Below are 20,716 nucleotides of genomic sequence, written 5' to 3'. Positions count from 1 at the left end.
TTTAGCTATACAACTAAACAAGTATGTAACACTCGGTTTAAAGATGTTTGATTATACATTTACTCATGAAATTTTACGATGTGTATATTTTCATAATCAGATCTGTAATGTGCGACGTTTAGAATAATATTAAAAGGTTTTAATCACTTCGGACGATTAAGCAAGAAGTATTTTTGCATAGGTTAAGGAAGAAGCTGCTGATTTAACGGCAATAAGTAAAATTTTAACTATATTCTGCCTCCACCCTATACTAAACTATCATTCACCATGCAAAGCTCAACTGAGTTAACGCCAACTTCTAGATAAATCTTTTAAATTCCACACTAATTAGTATTCTAAAAAGTTTTCTAATATTCTGTCAATTTGTTCTAAATGCTAAACGCGTTATGTTTTATTTTCCATAATTACACTTGCTAAGACATTGTAGCTCTCACTACGTTGGGGCAATTAAAATAAATTATCATTGGCCCACGCTGAATAATGTAGTGAAAAATGTGCCTGGCAAAGATGTTGCAATGGCTGGCAAGTGGCATGACAAACCATGCAACCGAAGGAGGCTTGTGAACGACATCAATTAGCAGTGTTTTTAATGTGCTCCGCATTTTTTGGCGCGAATGCGTAGCAAAACGCCTCGAGTCAATCAATTTTTTCCTACCACCACTCCACAACAGTCCACAGATCCATGTCCAAGCAGGTCCAGTGCCAAAGTGTTTTGGGGCCCGTCAAGAGCCAAGAGATGCCGAGATGTCGAGATTGCGGCGGCAGCAAAACTTACGCAAATTTTTGTGCAAAGTTTTTTTTTCTTTTTCGCAGGCTCTGTAACTGCGCCTCATCAGACACCCAACACCAAATGCCGCACCCTAATACTTTAAGATTTTGTTGCTGTTGTTGCTTGCAGTTTTCTGGCTTTTAGAGTATTTGAGATTTTTAATTGAAATCTGCAAATGGTTTTGGGGTCTTTTTTTTCTGTCTCTCCCATTTTTTTTGTGTCTTTTTTTCCTTCTGGTCAAGTCAACTAGTTTACGCATTTGAAAGTGCGCACTGAGTGGACTCGGTCTCAGTGGCTCTTGTAATTAAAAACTTGTCGTACGATTTGATAACTTTTTTAGTTTTGTTTTGTTTTGTCTTCAATACCCTGAAGCTGGCAAAATAAATCAGGTTGATTAGTCACTGATAAAGTAATATCAACTAAAAGCAATTTCAATCAAATTTTTTTTTCAAGGCAAAAATACTCACAAAAAAATTGCCCAAATATGAAATGATTGCGTTTTAAAAATCCAAAAATAAATTAATGCAAATATGAAATTAATATAATTATATGGAAGCAATTGCAAAAATATTTGAACAATGTTGGTGAATAATAATATGGGCTAATAATATTTAAATCATTATACTTTGAAAAACAAGTAGAAAAAGATGAGATAGATACTTAGGAAAAAGAGATAGATTCTTCATCCTTTTTAAGTTTTTTTTTTTTTTTTACTTTATAGTAACTTTATAGAAGTGAAATTTAATTTGAATCCATTTAAAAAGAATATTTCGTAAGATAACATAAGGATTTTTATTTACAATTAAAGATATTAAAAAATATATACTAAGAAATTTTTAGTTATTATATAGACAGAAAAAAATAATGATGACATCTAGGTAAAAATATTCTTTAAGGTCTCTCAAAACCTTTGGAAATGAAATCCTATACTGAGGGGAGTGAATATACAAATTAAATATTTATACTTTTATTTTGAACCTCTCCAAGTTGTTTCATATAAGAAAATACTTTAAAAAGCAGCTTTTGTTTACCTACAATTTAAAACCTAAATAATAACTTTTTTTAACCAAAGTGTTGTAAAATTGATAATATATAAATAACTGACTCAAAAAAAATAGGAATAAAGAACTTTCTAGTTAAATAAATCTAAAATCAAAGGATATTCAAAAATGAATAATTTATAAAACTTATACAAAGTAATACAAAAAATACTTAGAAACTAAATTAAATTAAAAATAAAACTAACTAGTCATTGCTTATCTAATAAATTTAAAAAAAAATAAATCGAAATTTAAAAAATTTGAAAAAATAACACTAAACAATTTTTAATTATATAAAACTTTAGAAAAAGATACTTATAAATTTCTATTTAAATAATTTGTTATAAAAAGGACACTGAAACATTTCTAATTAAAAATAGAGTCAGCTTGAAACATTTACTTAATTTAATTAATAAAATTTCGCTAATAAAATCGTTCTATGATGATTTACTCAACTCAACTTAAAGGGTATTCAAAATTCATATTAAATCTAAATCTAAGCTGTCTTTTTTTATCCCATTACCTGAGACAACATTGCGTATGAGCAACATTTGTCATGCAACTGTATTAATTATTTTATATACCCATTTACTTTGGCTTTTACTTTATTTTTTTGTCATAGGATGTGCAATTGAGTGATTAATGTTTAGACGGCATAACTTTGGTTGATTTGTCACCCACCTTCAACTTCCACATTATTTTTTTTTTATTAAGTAGCGATGTCAAAAAATCTTGCCAAATTCTGTTAATACCAGTTTAAAAATTAAACTGGTTTCAATAAAAACGCCCCATGGCAACCTACTAAAAAAAATACCCAAACCCAAACGCACTTTCAAGTTTGGGGTATAGATTGCACAACTTGAGGGTATGACGTGACATCCTGGTCACTACAAACTATCAACTATTGGCTATTGGCTACTGGGTGAGATAATATAAAGCTCGATGATTGCATTTTATGCCTTTGGCTTAAGATTTTTGAGTTTATTATGCAGAAAGTGAGCGGCAAGGCGCACGCAAGGATTTTAATTATAATTTTTGTTGGTTTGCCTAACAAATCTAATTTCCGTTTGCAATAGACAGAGAGAGCGAGAGAGCGAGAGAGATAGTGAAAAAAGGAAAGATATAACTTATTTATGTCTCACTCTGATGCAATCGTTAAACCAACTAACCAAAATAGAAACCAAAACCAAAAGTGCCACGCAAAAGTTATCAACAAATCAAACTGAGGTTGACACAGTTTCTCTTTGAGAATTGGCAGCAGGAGCGGAGGGGATTTTCCTAGAGAGCCGACCAGGCCGGACTAGGCCAACACAAGACAAGACCAGAGCAGACCAGGCCCAAAAGTGCGTGCGTCGTTCAATCAATGCAATTCATTCATTGAGTCTGAAGTGGCCAACAACATGCAACTAGACAGGCAGAAAGTCAGTTAGACAGTCAGACAGACAGACAGCAAAATGTTGAATTTGATGTTAACAGGGGCTGTGTGTTGTCGAGGGGGAGGAGGGGTGCACAAGTACACAAGTCATTTTCTGCAGGGAAATTGCTTGTTAACCCAAATAAGGCAAGGAAAATTTTCTTGAATACCTTTATGCAACCTCATTTAACTCAAACTCTTCCCCCTTCGCGCTTTCAGTTCAGCTTTACCTTTTTATTTTTTAAATTTTTGGCACACGCTCTATCAGAAAAAAAATGCGTATGCAAACGCCTGCAGAAAAAAGACCCAACGAGAGCAAAAAAAGGAAAACGGAGCAGCAAAAAGGGGAGAAAAAAATTGCGTATTGCCACAAAAAATATTGATTTATTTACAGAGAGCGCATAATTTATTACAAATCAAGTTTACCTTGCGATAAGATGGGGCAAACAAAAAGAAAGAGGAGGGGAGATACATTATCGTTTGCTTGATTTATCGGCTATATATATTTTACGAGATGCAGCAAACAAAAGACTTAGACAACAAACTTGTGCATTAAATCGGATATAAACATAGATTCAAAGTCGTTAATGTAAATTTATGTGCTGATTTTAGTCAAGCGAGAGCATTAAGATGTTATACAAGATTGTTTATTGATTATGTTAACTAAAAATTGAAAGGGGAAATAGACTAGGAAATTCTAGTCCAAGTTTGCACATAACGGAACTTTTTGTGGTGGTTAAATTATTTAAAATTTGCTTTGAACAGAACAGAAATGAAATAAAATAAAAAAACAAGATATAAAAATATTTACATTTTTAAAACCAACAGAAAGAATGCATTTTTTGTTGTCATTGTCTACTAAAAAAGTCTTTTCATTAATTAAAGGTAACCAAAGTTTTTAGGATTAAGACTATTGATATATGAGATAATGAAAACGTCCTATGAAAACTAAAGGTAGACGTAAGTAAATGGATATATTAAAAATGGCAAATGAGTCATTTATTCTAATAAAATTAAGTAACAGGCATGAGAAATAAGACGAAGGATTATTTTAATTAATATAATTGATGTGTATGTAATCAAGGAAGGTTCTAGTAAGCCAATTTCGAAGGGTTTCCAACTAAAAAATGAGTAATAATACCAAATCAAACTTATAGTGTGGTAAAGGTTTTTGCCTATAAAAAGGAATCTGTAATTTGTAAGGTATACAACTTAGTCCAAATGCCCGGGTCCAGCACAGCGTCGAAAGTTTCGGAGGAAGCTAGGAACCCCTGGAATACTCCCCTGGATCGATTTCTGTACTGATTTATCCAACATTCGCATGAAGAAGGGCGAATACAAATAAAAGAGCTTAAATCAAATTCAAGTTAAATCGAATAAAAAAAGAAGTAGTCGAATATTGGTTACTCGAAGTTTGTTTAGTTTTGAAAGGGGAAAAAGACTACCAATCTGAAGATAATCGATTATATTCATTTCCTCTTCCTTAAATCCATGATTAAGTTGCTCATAGTTAATCAAACCATGCTTATATAACATTTTAAAAGCGAGTCAAAGTCTGATATCTTAGAATAAATACGAAGTCAATAATTGCTTCAATTCAGGAGTTCTTACTTGTTTTGCCATTAATTTATTGAAAACAGATCCAATTTAGTTACCAAATATTCAATTTACCATTTAATACACTTGATTTCCATTTGAATAATTGTCACATAAGTCCATTGGTTGTTTCATTTGACATTTTCTCGTATATGTTAGCCCTTTCATCGCATCGGGGCAATCAAATGTCTTATCTCCCTGTTAATGGCTTAATTAAACGCCTTAAAAGCGAGTCAAAGTGAATAATGTATGCCATGAACTAAACCAACTTCAACAGCGGCGCCCACGCTGAAACAACACCAACAACAACAATAACCCAATCTGACCACACGCCACCTTTAGGCTGGAAAAGAAACAAAAACTCCATGGAGTATAAAGTCAGAGCCAGACTCAAGTTAGGCCACCAGCAAACACAGTTTGGCTTTAGCTTTGGCTTTGGCGTTAACATTAAGTTTGATTAATATCATTAGACACCCGCCCCCGCCAGTTAACTTTGTTATTGTATTTTCAATTTAAGGCCTTTGTGTTTGCAGTCTGCTCTGATCCGTCTGTTCGTCTGTCTGTCTGTCTTTTGTTTAATATAAATTAAATTATCAATTAAATACTCGAATTTACTTACTGAGATGATCAGCAAAACGGTTAGGCTAATTAGTTAACTCGCTTCCATTATGCCAACTGCCGCCTCGGGCTATACTCGTGTGTATATACTCGTATGTATTCACAATTTTCAATGCATGAAATATCACGCCAATTACCAACAGAGACTCAACCAGCAGAGTTAAGCCACAAGCTCTCAGTGGTAGCCGTTTCCATTGACTTAAACTGTTTAGCTCGACTCAACGCGCGCCGCAAATTAAATCAATTAAATTATGACAAAAAAGAAATACAACAAACATGAAAGTAACAAAAAAACAAAATAAAACAATATTTTTTAAAGTGACAATTTGATACTCTTTTATCTTATAATTAATCATTTTTATTTACTCTGAAAATTAGCCATTATTTTGAATCAATTACTGAATTTGTCTTTTATATGAAATTCTCAACTATTTTTGTTTACATTTAAATTGTTTTAAATGTCAGAAGATTACAAATTATTAGAATTGATTTTTTAATTTTGTAAATCTTATTATTGAGTTTATTTAACCTTTATTAACCTTTTTTTATGTTAATATCAAATTACAAATTAAATTGTTTTGCTACAAAAAATCATCATTATGGTTTGAAATTTGAAAATTAGTCATTATTTTGCATTAATTACTGAATTTGTTTTTTATATAAAATTCGAAATTATTTTTGTGTTTTTGGAGTATAATTGATTACAAATTATCACAATTGATTTTTTAATTTTTGTTATTGAGTTTTACTTTTATTAACCTTTTCTCCTAACGACAATATCAATATCAAATTACAAATTTTGCTATAAAAAATCATTATTATGGTTTGACTTATGAAAATTTGTTATAATTTTGCATTAATTACGGAATTGTCTTTTATATCAAATTTAGAAATTATTTTTGTCTTATTAGGAGTATAAGTTTAAATTGATTACAAATTATCAGAATTGATTTTTTAATTTTTGTTATTGAGTTTAGCCTTTATTTCCCTTTTTTTTTACTAATAATATTAATATCAAATTACACATTAAATTGTTTTGCTATAAAAAAGTATTATGGTTTAAACTATGAATTAAATATTTCAAGATAAACAAATATTTATATTACAAAATGAGTAAAAAAAGAGACAAAACGTTAACTGTTTAATTAGAAATTAATAAATATATATTTGACTATTTATTTACTAGAATTAATCAGCAATTTCAAACTTTTTGAATATTTCATTGGCATTAACTTGATGTAGAGTAGATTATTACATTGTAACCGCAAAAGTTTTAAGTGATAGATAGACAACCGATTAAGTTTATGTCTTTGGATTTCTCATTAAACATTTATGGCTATTTTGATTGATTGCGCTGATGACATAAACGGAGAAGTGGGGAAAAAAATTGGAATTACTTCATCTACTTAACTTAAGAAACTGATTAAACTTTTGATATATTTACTTCTAGATGACGCTTCAGAGATTGCCCGTGTTGATGGTGTTTAGTCTGTTGGCTTTGCTGCAAGTTGAATCGCTCCAGGCGGATCTGCTGGGCTACCATTATGACAGACCCTCGGGACCATCGGCCCCATCTAGCAGCTACGGTGGGCATCAGTTTAAGCCATTGCCCACCATACAACCATTGCCGCCAGTACCAGCTTTGCCACCATTGCCCACAGCTCGAGTTCCCTTGCCAAGAAGTCGACCCACTGTGGCCAGCATCGTGAGCCAATACCTGCCACCGGCAAAGATAGCGGCACCACAAGTAGTCAGCACTTATTTGCCACCTGCAGTGGCTTCACCCATCGCCTCGATTAGTTTCCATGGTTCGACAGCGGCGCAACTGAACAAGCCGGTCTATGGTGCTCCACCTCCGCCACAAGCAGTTTCATTCCTACAGCCAACTGCTCCGACAGCAACATTTTTCCAACCTACAGCTCCTCCAGCTCCCTATGTACGATCAGCTGCTCCGGCAGGACCTCTTCGCATACCGTTTGGCAAACAAGCTCTGATCGCTCCCGGTGAATCCTATGTGGCCAATGGACGGCAATTGAAACAATATGCTGTCATCGAGATCATCGACAATGACATAGATGAGACTCCGGCGCCCTTCCTTAGCTCCAACTTCTTTGATCGCTATCGCGCTCAGTCGAATGGCGTGCAATTGGATTCGCGGGCCAATTCTTTGCTACTGGAACAACAATCCCTGGGAATCCAGTCACGTTCTCAGCAGCCAAGTCAAGGTCAAGCTGATGCCATCGCCCTGGGATCGGGTGGTTTGGGTTATATTCGTCTACCCAATGGTAATGTCTATTTGGGTTCCGGCTCCTTAGGATACATCAGCGGTCAGCAACGAGTTGCTTCCGTATTGGATGCACGCACTCGTTCCGATTCCATACCAGATGCTCTGCATTTCGGACATGGTCCTTTAGGAGGACAAAATGGAAATCTTTTGAGATTTAAATAGAGCAATATAATTGGAATTTTTACTATTTTTATAATATTGTGTAAATATGTAAATTATTGTTTAAGCTTCTTCAAATTTTCTTGTACATTACAGTTTTTCTCCTATTGACAGATGATGAAATAAACCTGAAATAAAATAATAAACAAAATGTTTGTAAATTTTTAAACTGTAACGGACGGTTGAGAGTCTTTGTTAGCTCAATTTGAGTTGGTTAGTAGCTGATCTTGATTTTATTTATATAAAAACAAAGAGTTTTTTGTGAATAATTTTAAATTAGGAAGGACATTTGTGATCGTTTCGAGGCATTTTAAATATTTTTAAAAATGCGCGCCCATTCGTGACAATGTTTGCTGGGTTGATGAGTTATCAATAAGTTTTGTTATCGCCCTTTTGGCCATCTCTAGCCATTGTTATTGTTGTTTTCAAGTTGAGCAGTCGTATGTGCGGGTTTTCCTTTTGTTTTTTTGTGTGATAAATGCCGGCTAAATGAGTAGAATTAAGTAAATTTAAATAACTTTAAACCAATTAAGGAGTAAAAAAATAATATAAAAATGGAATTCTTAAAAATCGGGTTTCTTTTAGCTCTTAGCTGCATAGGTGAGTAAGAAATTGTTAATAAAAATTATTAATAAATGTTAAGCACGTAGACAGAGAGAGAAAGAGAGAATAGTTAAAACAAAGTTGAACGAACTTTTTATAAATGTTATTAGCATTGACATTGCCATCCCGCAACAATAACAACAACAACAATACATAAGAATGTTTATATCTGACACAGATTTTTAAGTGGAGCAGCTGTTATTGAAAACACAGTGTGAAAGCACAGTGGGGCAAATATAGGATAAAATTAAAAACCATATATAAAAAGTGAATGAAAATGTTTAATGCCAAAAGTACTGGTTTTTAAATAAAAATATTTATTAATACTGCTTATAACAATATGTGAAATTACGTATACATATATAAATATAAACTGGTTGCCAACCCACTGTGGCTTAAACAACTTGTTGATAACCCTTGGCACACACACAGACACACGCGTGTTTACTTATATACATATGTACATATATATATATAAGCCGAAGATTAGCTTGTTTGCTTTTGGTGAAAGTTATAAATGATTACAAAATGACGTGGTCCTCCATTCTATGGGTTTCTTCTTCCACCCACAGCTCAAATCCAAGCCGGCCTCATTCCTCCGGCCAGTCAACAGCTCTACAAACTACAGAACCACGTGAGCCTCGATCAAAGGGCAAGTTATCAATTGGAAACGAACTTGAAAATTAATTCGGTATGGAATCAAGATGAAGATCAACTGCTGGAAGTCTATCTCAGCGAGTGTCGTGTGAGTGCCGAAGGAGTGAAACGTTCTATAACTAGTCTGCCCGATAGACCATTCTATATCAGTGTGGTCAAAGGGCAACCGCATCAGGTAATAGCCCATACCGGGCGCGATCAATCACTGCTCAATTTAGAGCGTGGTATTGCATCCCTGCTGCAGATTCGCCATGCGGGTGACGAGGAACTTGATGTCTCGGGCCATTGTCGGGTCTCATATCAAGTGAAATCCTCCACACGAGTGGAGAAAACAAAACGCGACTGCGCTCTATGGGATTTACGTGTCAGCTATCATCCGGAAGATGCATTGGGCATAGCACAGGAATCAAAAGAGCAAATCTCTTACGATTTATCTGCCGATGGCCTATTGCTGCGAGCCGAATCCAAAGAGAGCCATCGTCTGAGGCTGAAACTGAAGCCAGATGTGGGCAGCTGGGTGAAAAGTACTCTAATTCTCGAGCACTTGGGTACAGGATCTTCTGAAGAGATTACCCAGTTGAGTTATTCCACGCTAGAAGCAGCCGTTGAGAGTCTCTTGGAGTGGTATCGTGTCTTTGACCTGGAGGCAGACGTGGATGGCCAGATAAGTGAACTAAAAGAACAAACCGTATGTATATACTCCAAAGATCTATGCCCAAAATTCTTAAATCTCTTTTGAATTGCAGCTTGTGGAACAATTCGAATTATCACTCGAACAATTGCAAACAGAAGATGTAGGCAAATCATCGCTAGCTTTAGCCTATGCTAAACTTTTACCTTTGGCCCGCATCACCCAACAAGATCAATTTGAAGAGCTGCTGAAGAAATATCCAAAACTTGCTTCGCAGTTGGTGGATTTGTTGGGAGCCGTTCAGACATTTGATGCCCATAATGCCACCTTCAGTCATTTGTATCATGAAGCAGATACCACGTCGGAGCAATTGGAGTTATTGGAAAAGTATCTACAATCTCTGGCTGTGGGCACACATCCGGAGAGAAATATACTTGAGCATTTGTACAAACTCTTGGAAATCAAGGGTCAAAAGAAATTCAAGGATTCAATACTCCAGACTCTGGCCACTTTGACACGGCAGAGTAACTTGGATAACAATGATCCATTGCTACAACAGATACGCAGTTATTTGCTAGATGGCTTGAAATCGGAGGATCCGCTTTTGTATATACGTGCCCTGCAGAATCTTCAAGATTCAAGTACTATTGACCAGCTGCTTGAGCAGGCTCTGAATCAGGAAGATTCCAAGCTATCGGTGGCTGCTCTGCAAGCACTAAAATCTTTTTCAGTCAAGAGATTTACCCCAGAGCATCGTCAAGTGTTCGAGGGAATCTTTTATCAGCGTAGCGGACGTTTTGATAGCTCTGCTCGGACTTTATCTCTGGATATTATTTTGGATATGCGTCCATCTTCAGAGCAATTGGGTCAATTGATAGACTTTTTGGCCTCCAATGATCGACAGTTTGAGATTAAGACATATGTGTGGCAAAAGCTGCAAATGCTCGCAGAGATTTGCCCACGTTTTCGTGCATTATTAAAGGCGGAATTGACGCAGCGTTCGAAGGTGAACAACTATCATGTTTTGGGACAAAAGGGTAAGTTCTGCTCTTCATGCATTTTCCAAGGTTAAACTCTTTACACATCCTTTTCAGGCCTTACCACTGTATTGACTCGTCCTCTGTCGCAATCACCTGGCTTCAATGAGTCCCTGTTAAGCACTCAGGAAGTGTATAATGGCATATTGAAGCGTGGCTCAGTGGAATTCCTACTTGAAGCTGGCCGCTCTAAAGTCAGTAGCTTTAAATTAGGCATCTATACCGCCGGCTTAGCTTCAATGGTGGGCGATGGCGATGATTCTACTGGAGGTAATGATCCTATACCAGCCGATGATGATTTAGTTGGCGAGGAGACAGTCACAGCTGGCATGGAAATCAGTGTGCAAGGATCACAGTTGCGTCCACTTGTATTTTTCGTTGGACAAACTGAGCTGATGGGTCATGTTTGGGGTGGCAGCGCATCGGAATCGACGCCTGCATATCAAGCTACCACTTTGAATCAGGATCATGAACAATATGTGATACTGTCGTCGGGTGCCACATTGCATTTACGTTTGCTAGGAGCCAAAAGTGTGGATCTAAATGGCAAAGTGGGTTTCAGTCTGTGGAATCGTAATGCCCAGACTGAAATTCAGCAAAAGTGAGTTGATATTGAAATCTTAATTTGTGTAACTAATTTATTTGGGTTCTACCTAATCGTTATTCCAGTACTGGCAGCGCTGTGGTTGGTCATCTAGCTGTGGGCTTTACTTATGCCCAGCTACAGCAGGATTTCACCCTTACCCATGAGCCCAAGTTAAGTCTGCAAGCAGATTTGGACTTTTATAGTGGCATAAAGTTGTGCATGCAGCTTCAACGTTCCGAGCAGCTTCTAACGTAAGTTTACTTAAGCTTCAATCCTTGAACTATTTCTAATTGTTTCTATTTTTCCAGTTACCAAAATGTTCGTTCTGTTTATCTTCATAAGGTGGAAAGATCCTATGCCAAACATTGGCGCTCTAGTCTGATCCACAAATCACCTGGGTGCACATTTGCTCTGAATCAAAAGAACAACGAAATGTGCAACTTAATTCATGCAAATTCCTAAAATTGAGATTGCTAAATTTCCATTTTTGATAACTAAATAACTAGTATGCTTCCAGAGTTTTTACAAAAAAAACAGAGATTAAGACTCAATTTAGTTGTAAATGTTCCAATACGAACAAATTTTGTACAATCATGAATACTCTTTATAATAATAAAAACATTTAATCATTCTGTGAAAAAATATTGAATTTTAGTTAATTTTTGCGCCTTATTAGTTGGTATTTTTGGTCAGTATTTTTTGTTTAGCATAAAAATACGCAGTTGAGCTGCCAGACAGATTGCAGCTTAGCTTCTGGCAACACTAGTTGAAATTGAGTGCTGCCAGAAACAACGACACTGAAGTAAATAAATATAAATAAATTTAAAACAAAATCACAGATAAATGAGAAAGGCAAAGCAATTGTGTGATATATATAAAGTGTAAAAGGTACGAATGGTTAAAATATTGGAAAAACGTGAGAGAAAAAGAGAGTGCAAAATTAGGCCAACAAAAATACTTCAATGTATGAACGTACATATGTAATGTGTGTGCGTATATACATATGTATGGGGGAGGCTTGTCACATTCCCTCCAGCATCCCCACTCCTCCCAAGATGCCTAATAATGCTCCAGCGAAAATGTCAATGTTTATTTGGTTAATATGACCAACTGTTGACTAAAATTGTTGCTAATCGTTGTTAATACCAGAGAGTGTATGTGTGCAGTTATTTATGGCTGAAATTGTGCTAACTAAATGCAAGCAAAAAAGTGTTAACAAATATTCAATTTACAAAGTTTTTTTTTTTTGCTAGTTGTACACAAGAAATATTTTCTTGTCTTTTTTTGGCACTCTCTTACACTCGGAGTCGCACTCACACACGCATACGCATACAAAAACGAAAGAGCGTTCTTGCCATTGCATGGGAATTTAGTTGTTGTTGTTGTTGCCCGGTAGAGTTGGCCAATAAAAAACCACGTGTGAAGTTAAGAGTGCAAGCCAGATTTCAATTTCATTTAATTGCAATTGTTTATGCAAGAGATTAATGCCAAATTCACGCCACGTTGACCGAACCTTGTGAAATGTGTGTGTTTATTTTTCTCCCACTATTTTATTCTCAATTAAATAAACAAATAAAAATACTGCATTGCAAATATATATTGCCGGTAAATTAATATATATGCATACATATATTTTTTTGTTATTTACATACATATGTTTGTATGTATGTAAATTGTTGTCACCCACTCACTCAGCTAAAACGACAGAGAGAGTGTGTGTGAGTGTGTTTAGCAGCGAAAGAGACAAACAGACGTCACACGATCATGAAAGTGATGCTCAGTTTGAGTGAACTAGTTCATTAATGAACTAACTTAATGAACGTCCTCTGAAGCGCATAAAAAGAAGATCCGTCGATCAACGGTCGACATTCAAAGCAAATGTCGATGGAACGTCCTCTGACACGAACGCAAAGAAGACGTGCCGATGTACTCTCGACGTTCAGAGGAAATTTCTTTGCAAATGTCCCTCAAAACATTTTCGAAAAACCACCCCCGGACATACCGTCGACTTTGTCGCTCAGTTGTCCCGATTGTCCTTATTGCTAGGCCATCTAATGTTAAATGTCGCCGCAACTCAAATAAACGTGTCGCCGCTATGTTCCCCAAGACAGCGGACATGTCCCCGTAACGGAGAGTCTCCGCAGACGCGTACTGTAGGGTTGTTAATATTTGTATTAGATTCAGGTATTTGTGTTATGCAATTTAACAATTTTTAAGATATTCTGCTCTAAAATAATCGATTGGGATATGACCAGTGCCGTATTAGCAGATGATAAGGGTCCCTCACCTTTAAGAGAGGTGAAAAATGATTTTTGATCAAGAAAAATTTATTTATTGGCAAGAATTCAATTTAAAAAATTCGCAAAAATGAACTACAAAAATTGAGCAGAATCTCATCACTGTTTCCCCTCTTTACACACACACTTACATACATTAGCGCACTCTCTTAAACTCTTGCGCTCTCCCAAGTGGCTCCCACACTCACTCCCCACATGACATGGTAACGGTATTGCACGCTCTTTCAGTTGACTTAAAACACTCGCAGCGCAAGGTAGTTGCCGCCGCATTGTTTATTTCGATATTCGATAATTCCGACAAAAAATTAAAGTAAGAAAAAAAAAAGAATTTATCTAAAATAGGGCCAACAATTCGGCCGTGTGTTTGTGTGTGTGTGTAGGTGCGAAAGCGCTTAAATAATAAAACATCAAATCCTTTTAACAAATATTCTAGAATATACCATTTCAAAGGTGAAAACGCTAAACGACGGGCAACTATCCCAAAAACAAAAAAAGAAACGAAGAAGCCAAGCAAAACACAGAAATAAAATCATTCGCGTGTGTGCATAGGAAGTAAAGAAAAGAGAGACAGAGAGAGAGAGAGAACAAAAACAAAACGTGAAAAATAAAAATCAGCAAAAAAAACAAAAAACCATCTACGAAGGAAAGAATATAAACACACACACCGAGAAAAAGAGAGACAGGTATGTAAATGCATTCCATTTTCGTTCAACCAGATTTAAGGAATTTCTGTGATACTATCAATGAATCATTTTCTGTTCTTTTTGCCAATCATTTCGAGTCTAAAAGTTCAATATTTGTGATAGGTTCTTTTTTTTTTTATTCCGGATGAGTCAGTGTTTTACTTGGCCATAAATTCTATATTTGACATTGGCAACAAACATCGAAATAATACCAGCATAGTAAGGAGTTTTTAGTATCTATACCTTAGTATAATTAATACTTAAATTAATTAATGATAAGGGTATTACTGATTTAATGGTCAAGTGTTTAAATTACAGTAAAAATATTTAAATTTTGTATATTTTGAAATTCTTTCTTATAAGATTTTTTTTATCTCTGAGAAAGAAATATTTTACCTTATTTGACGGTTAAACAATTTGTATTATTACAAAAACGAATATCGAAAAATTCCCCATAATATTTATGGGAATTTCCAATTGTAAGCATATTTCTTTAAAGGCATTCCAAGAATATCGTTTGCTTTATTACACATACTTTTATCTAGGGAAACTTTCAGCATTATTACCGTAGTTAACTGTTTCAGGCATAATTTTTGATTTATTTATATTGTATAGTGGGCTTCTACATTTGAACTTTTAAGTTAAATAAAAGTAATTTACTTTGCTGTTCGTTTCTCAAATATGAAACGAACTCATTTCCCAATAGTTTTGGGTATTATTTTTATATGTAAAGATTTGACTTGATTTGAAAGCGGATTAAACGGGAAAAGTAAGTGGAAAAAGGAATAAAGTTATCAATTTCGTTATAAAACTGTCAAAGAACCCTAAAAATTTGAAGATTTCTTATTTCAATATTATCTTTTCTTTTTAAATTCTTTCCTCTTCTAATTTGAATCCTGGCTACGCCCTTTGAATTGTTTAAGAGGTATAAGAAATTCGGTCTGAAGGATTGAAACTTGCCTTGTTTCCTTTCTCCTTATTTACTTGGCACTTAAATTAGCAAAGGTTATAGTTAGACACTCTAAATTATAAAGTTGGCTAAAGTTAGCCTAACCCTTTGGTTCTTTTGTATTTTTGGCTAAATCTCGTAGTAAGCAAACTGATTAGATAAAGTTTTTATATATATATTTTTTTTTTCTGTCTAACCTTGCACAATTTATGATGTTTTGCAGGTTCGTTTTTCTTTCTTTTTCTGGTTTTGATAATAGTAGAAATAAGTTTTTGTTGTTGTTCTATGGTGAGACTTTAATTTATATAGTGTCTTGTCTATTTAGGGTTTTAATGTTTTATTTGCAGTTGGCCTTAAATTATCTTTGAAAACGAAAAGGCAGAAGAGTTTTTTGTATTTTGTAATTTATGAAACTTTTGGAAGTTTTTTTTCGTTGTTTTTACAGACAAACATACGCTTCGTTTAAAATTTATGAGCTTGGGGAGTTTGAAAAGTTGTGATATTTGATTACCAAGGAGAATGAGTTTGTTTTGGTTACACATAATTAGGCTTAAACAATAAGGTAATAAGAGATTCTAAACATCACCTTTGTGGCTTCAATTACAAGCTTATTTTTAGCTGAGTTTTACAGACATTTACAGGTATGACGATTATTGCTAAGAATCTATGAGTCATTATTATTTTTTATTTATTTATTTATTGCGTTAATTTAATACCTAAATACTTGAAAAATAACTTCACCAAGTGTTTATGATATAGAAATTCTCAAGAATTTTCATAAGGTGTGTTTAAAATTGGCCCTTGGCAAAGGAACAAATCACCGCCCACTTTCAACAGAATTAATGCCATATAATTCCCTAAAAAATTGCAACTACATAATGACACTTTAAGCAAGAAATAAAACCAATTTTATTTTGGCCTGGCCCAAGTTATCTTATCTAAAAAAGAAAAAAGAAACACAAAAAGAGATTGCCCACTATGAACGACGACCCAATTATTTCCACTGAGATTGAAAGAAACATTGCCCAGCTTAACGATCGAGACTTGCAGACAAATTATATTTTGGCTAAACTGTTTCTGACTGTCTGTCTGTCACAAATGATCATTAGATCGTTCGTTCATGTTGGAAAACGACTTTTAAAAGTTGCAAAGTAGCCAATCAACACGATTATAGATCCGGCAAATGCAACTGCAGACAGCAGACAGAAATATCAATCTGAATATCGGCAATAAGTCAATGTCGCTTTCAATTGAATATTGCATCAATTATGCAGTGTGTGTGAGTTTGAGATTTTTCTGTGATTTTCTAGACTTGAACGTGACTAGATGACAATAATGCGGTTTACTTCTATATATGCATGTATGCGTCATATGTAATCAATAGTGTTTTGTGACTTAAATCAAGTTATATGCAATTTACCTGCATGCTAGACGAAAGACGGAAAGTTCATTCAACTTGCTAGTTTAGGGCCCCTCTTAATTTCATCATCATCAACAACATTTCGTGTCCAGGTGAAACAGGAAAATCAATAAATTGTCTAAAATTATACACACACATTATTTATAATGGTTGCCTGACCTATCAGTGGGGCTAACAAGTTGAGGTGGAAAACCATCGCCAACGATGTTTGGGATTGTTTTTAGACATTAATAAAATAAAATAAAATAAAATTTGGATTTTTTATAGGATTCGTTTCCAAGTCGATTTCAAACGTAAATCGAGAGCAATTTCCGACCGTTTTCGAATTTGATATTCTTTATTCCGAGTAAAATGTTATTTGATTTTGTTTTCGAAGATAAGTTTGAAACACTTTTGTTTCGTCTACTATATCAGCTTACAGGATTGCCGAGATTTGTAATTATTTGGACATAAATAAAATTTAATTTTTACACACATTCTGTCGTTTCTTGGTAAAAAGTGTCATAAACATTGTGACTGAAAATATTCGGAGACCGAGAACAGGTCAATACCATTTCGACTGCTGTCAAAACGAATAATTCTTTTGAAAAGATTTGAAATCGAATGATTTGGCATGAAAACGGAAGCAAGAACAGGTCTTAAATCCGATTCCGACCAAAATTCCGGAAACGAGAACAGATATTGTAAAAGATTTGTGAACTTAAAATTTTGTATAGAACGAAACAGAAAAAACTGAAAAGATAATTGATAATAAAGTCGCTTAAAAGTAAATACCAAATAGAGATATTCTATTCACAATACAAAAAATTGGTACATATGTATTTGTACGTGTTTGGGCTAAGTGAAATGAGAAACCCCCCCACCATGCCTTATAAATCCTAATCAAATTGATTAAATCAAGTACAACTCGTCGTAAAGCTCGCAATGATACAGAGACCACACACTACATACGCCCACAAAATTGACTCTACACACAAACGAACACAAACACAAACACAATGAAATAAAAATATAAAAATAAAACTAATTTGAGCGATATGAATGCCTATATATATATTAATGTCTATATAGTAATTCTCTGGTTATAAAGCGACAAAGCATATGCCCCCGAGATACCAAACAATCAATTGTCTGGTCGGGTCTCTGGGCACTTGGGGTCTGAGGCTGAGGCTGCTGCTGCTGCTGCTGAGCCTGGTGTCCGGTAATTGTGCCGCATTAATTTGTGCAAGTAATTTCATTGACGAAGTCCGACATCAACAACAACAACAAAAACAACAGCGACAACTGCAAAAATAACTCATATATACGTATATTCGTGTGTGTGTGTGTGTGTGTGTATATCAAAATAATAAAATCATATTGCTATGCTTGGTTAATGAATAAAAGTTTAATAACTGAGCCCAGTTAATGGCTAATGACAGAGAGAAAGATAGGCAGTGAAAGAGAGAGAGAGGGAGAGAGAGAGAGAGAGGGCAAGCGGCGGGTGGGCGACTCTATTAAGCTTATAGTGTAAATATTTTTACATTTTCCCTTGATTAAATAACCTTGATTTTGCCTTAGTGTGAGTCTGATAATATGTGTTGTAACGGTTAAATATGTATAAACTACTTACTACTTGTTTTCATGTCAATATACTAGATGAGGTAAATTTGATTAAATTCATGTTGCTAACTCGAGTTAAACGACAGAGAAATGGTAACTAAAATAAAGAGTTGTAATAATACATTTCGTGGGAATGACGAAAAACGTGCAGTACACTGGATGATATGCTCGACTGAAACTAATGAAATTATGGGACCAATTGGACCAGAAAGGACTCTTGAACAAACTTTAGTTATTTTGTAGGTAGGGTTCAAGTTCAAATCCCAGATTTGCTAATCCGATTCATGGGATTTTTAACTATTAAAAAAAAAAAACGATGAATCCAGGTCTCTGAATTTTTCACCGATTTTGTTACTCCATTAGATTCATTCGCCAATGTATGAATACTTTATATACACGAATGCGCAAAATACAAGCCCTGTTCAGTTCAGTTATTGAATGATTCACTTATTCGATTATTGTTTATTTTTGTTGGATTAGGAATATTTCACATATGAATAGACGAGCCTTTATGAGTTTTGCAGTTTTGAATATATTTATAGGCGACTACTCAAAGTAACCGAAGTTTTGTATAGTTGTGTTTTGTGTTGTTTTTTGAGTCACATGAAATAGTTTTAGAATTAGAAGTTCTAGCAGAGTATTTTCGAAGAAATCTACAAATCTCGGCGATGAATTTTCTTCAAGATAACTTTTTTAATTTTCTTTAAGATAATATAAACATGATATATAGTAGATTAATAAAAATTTATACAATTTTAAATTTCTAAAACATTTTGACGAGTTATTTTTGCAATATCCCAGATCAAACATAATTGTACATGATATCAACCCACACAGTTAGACGCCAAGCAGAAGCCTTTTGTAAATTGAAAATTTAAATGTTGTAAATATAAATTTAATGTTGTTTACTCAAGTGAGACAATAATCATAAAATGCATGATAAGTAAGTGTTGGTCCAATCGTATTCTCTATGGAGTGCATTCAGATATGATTCAGTTGGAAAGGGGACAATTGTCCACAGAGAGTAAATATTTAAAAACTGCTTGCTGGTTGTCACTCTTCATTGAGATAAGTTCAATTCGCACAGAGGTTGTGTAGTTAAAGCTCAATTCCAGGCGAAACTACTTACACACACATACACACACACACACCATCTACATATATTATAGTATGTATATGCAAGCCTGATAACATCCGGCCGATCTGGGCACAAAAGCCTTTGTATCGGAATCTTTCTCTTTCGCTCTGAGGTTCGAGGCGAACCACTTCAAGCAACAATGCTGCACATAGCGCGTAATTCACTTGCGTGTGTGAGTGTGTGTGTGTTGTGTATTTTGCATATAGGCATTTATTTATTTTATTATGCCATATTTGAATAAAGTGAATTACGCTCTTAAACAACAACAACAAAAAAAGGTCTACAAGCCACGCAGCGCAGTGACTGAACTTAACTTCCCTATATAGGGGAATGCCAAAGCTTAATTCAATTGGAAAACAAAACAAAAAACAAGAAACTCAGAACAGAAGGCAGAAAAGTCTCCTCTGGAATGACAAACTCTCTCTCTTCCCGCATAAAAATTCTTAGGCTTTGCTTGAATTTTTCTTTTGTTTTCATTTGTCTGTTGCATATTTTATGCCTCTTGTTTTCTTTGTTGTTCTTGTTGTTGCTGTTTACTTTGTCAACTGAAATGATTTAATTTATTATGTGTGTGGTTTGCTCTCAGCACTGAACTGAACTAATTCAATTTATTGCATATCAACATCATTTGAGCCCCCTTGCAAATTGTATGTCTCTGTATTTTCGTAGGCGGCATTTATGGCATTTTTATACCCTTGCAAAAAGGGTATATTAATTTTGGTCAAAAGTGTGCAACGCATAGAAGGAAGCATCTCCGACCACATAAAGTATATATATTCTTGATCAGCACGACGAGACGAGTTCAAATAGCCATGTCCGTCCGTCCGTCCGTCCGTCCGTCCGTCCGTCCGTCTGGATCAACGCAAACTCCTCCTAGACCGTAAGACCTACAGAGCTGAAATTTTGCATGTAGGCTTGTATATACTGCAGGCGTTGTATATCTCGGATTCAGCCGGATCGGATCACTATATCATATAGCTCCCATACAAACGGCAAAGTCACGAACAGTGACTTTTCTTAATAACTTCGTTATTTTCTGAGCTATTGTCGTGAATTTTAATATTGGTGAGTTAATTACACATATAAACGACTATGCCAAATTTGATCAAGATCGGGTGACTATATCATATAGCTCCCATAGGAACGATCTTTCGAAAACAGTGACTTTTGTCAATAACTTCGTTACTTTAAACGCGACTGCTTTCAAATTAAACATTTGTTAGTTTAATA

General features: G+C 34.8%; 2 protein-coding genes and 1 long non-coding RNA gene across 4 annotated transcripts in view; 2 read left to right on the top strand and 1 right to left on the bottom strand.

Moving 5' to 3' along the window:
- Positions 1-6,641: 6,641 nt before the first annotated feature.
- LOC124460252 lies at positions 6,642-17,101 on the bottom strand. Of its 2 annotated transcripts, none has more exons than XR_006954180.1 (3): positions 16,747-17,101; positions 6,882-8,011; positions 6,642-6,791 (listed from the first exon to the last, which is right to left on the bottom strand). It is a non-coding gene; the product is annotated as an uncharacterized LOC124460252 (long non-coding RNA). The 2 variants fall into 2 exon arrangements; XR_006954181.1 differs by having other exon boundaries at positions 6,882-7,845.
- Positions 8,310-12,039, top strand: LOC6641989 (microsomal triacylglycerol transfer protein). Its single transcript, XM_002065394.4, has 6 exons — positions 8,310-8,483; positions 9,059-9,831; positions 9,890-10,811; positions 10,869-11,412; positions 11,481-11,648; positions 11,706-12,039. Exons 1-6 carry the CDS (start codon positions 8,438-8,440, stop codon positions 11,857-11,859), a joined length of 2,607 nt encoding a protein of 868 aa, XP_002065430.3. The 5' UTR covers positions 8,310-8,437; the 3' UTR covers positions 11,860-12,039.
- The window catches only part of LOC6641987 (GTPase-activating protein skywalker), a 54,840-nt gene continuing 48,480 nt past the window's right edge, over positions 14,357-20,716 (top strand). Inside the window, exon 1 of the mRNA XM_015178330.3 lies at positions 14,357-14,377. The gene's annotated coding sequence lies outside the window, so the exon portion shown is untranslated. The remainder of the gene's footprint in view (positions 14,378-20,716) is intronic.

The sequence above is a fragment of the Drosophila willistoni genome, assembly GCF_018902025.1.
Source record: "Drosophila willistoni isolate 14030-0811.24 chromosome 2R unlocalized genomic scaffold, UCI_dwil_1.1 Seg167, whole genome shotgun sequence".
NCBI classification, from domain to species: Eukaryota; Metazoa; Arthropoda; class Insecta; order Diptera; family Drosophilidae; genus Drosophila; species Drosophila willistoni.
This window is presented reverse-complemented; position numbering and strand designations above follow the sequence as displayed.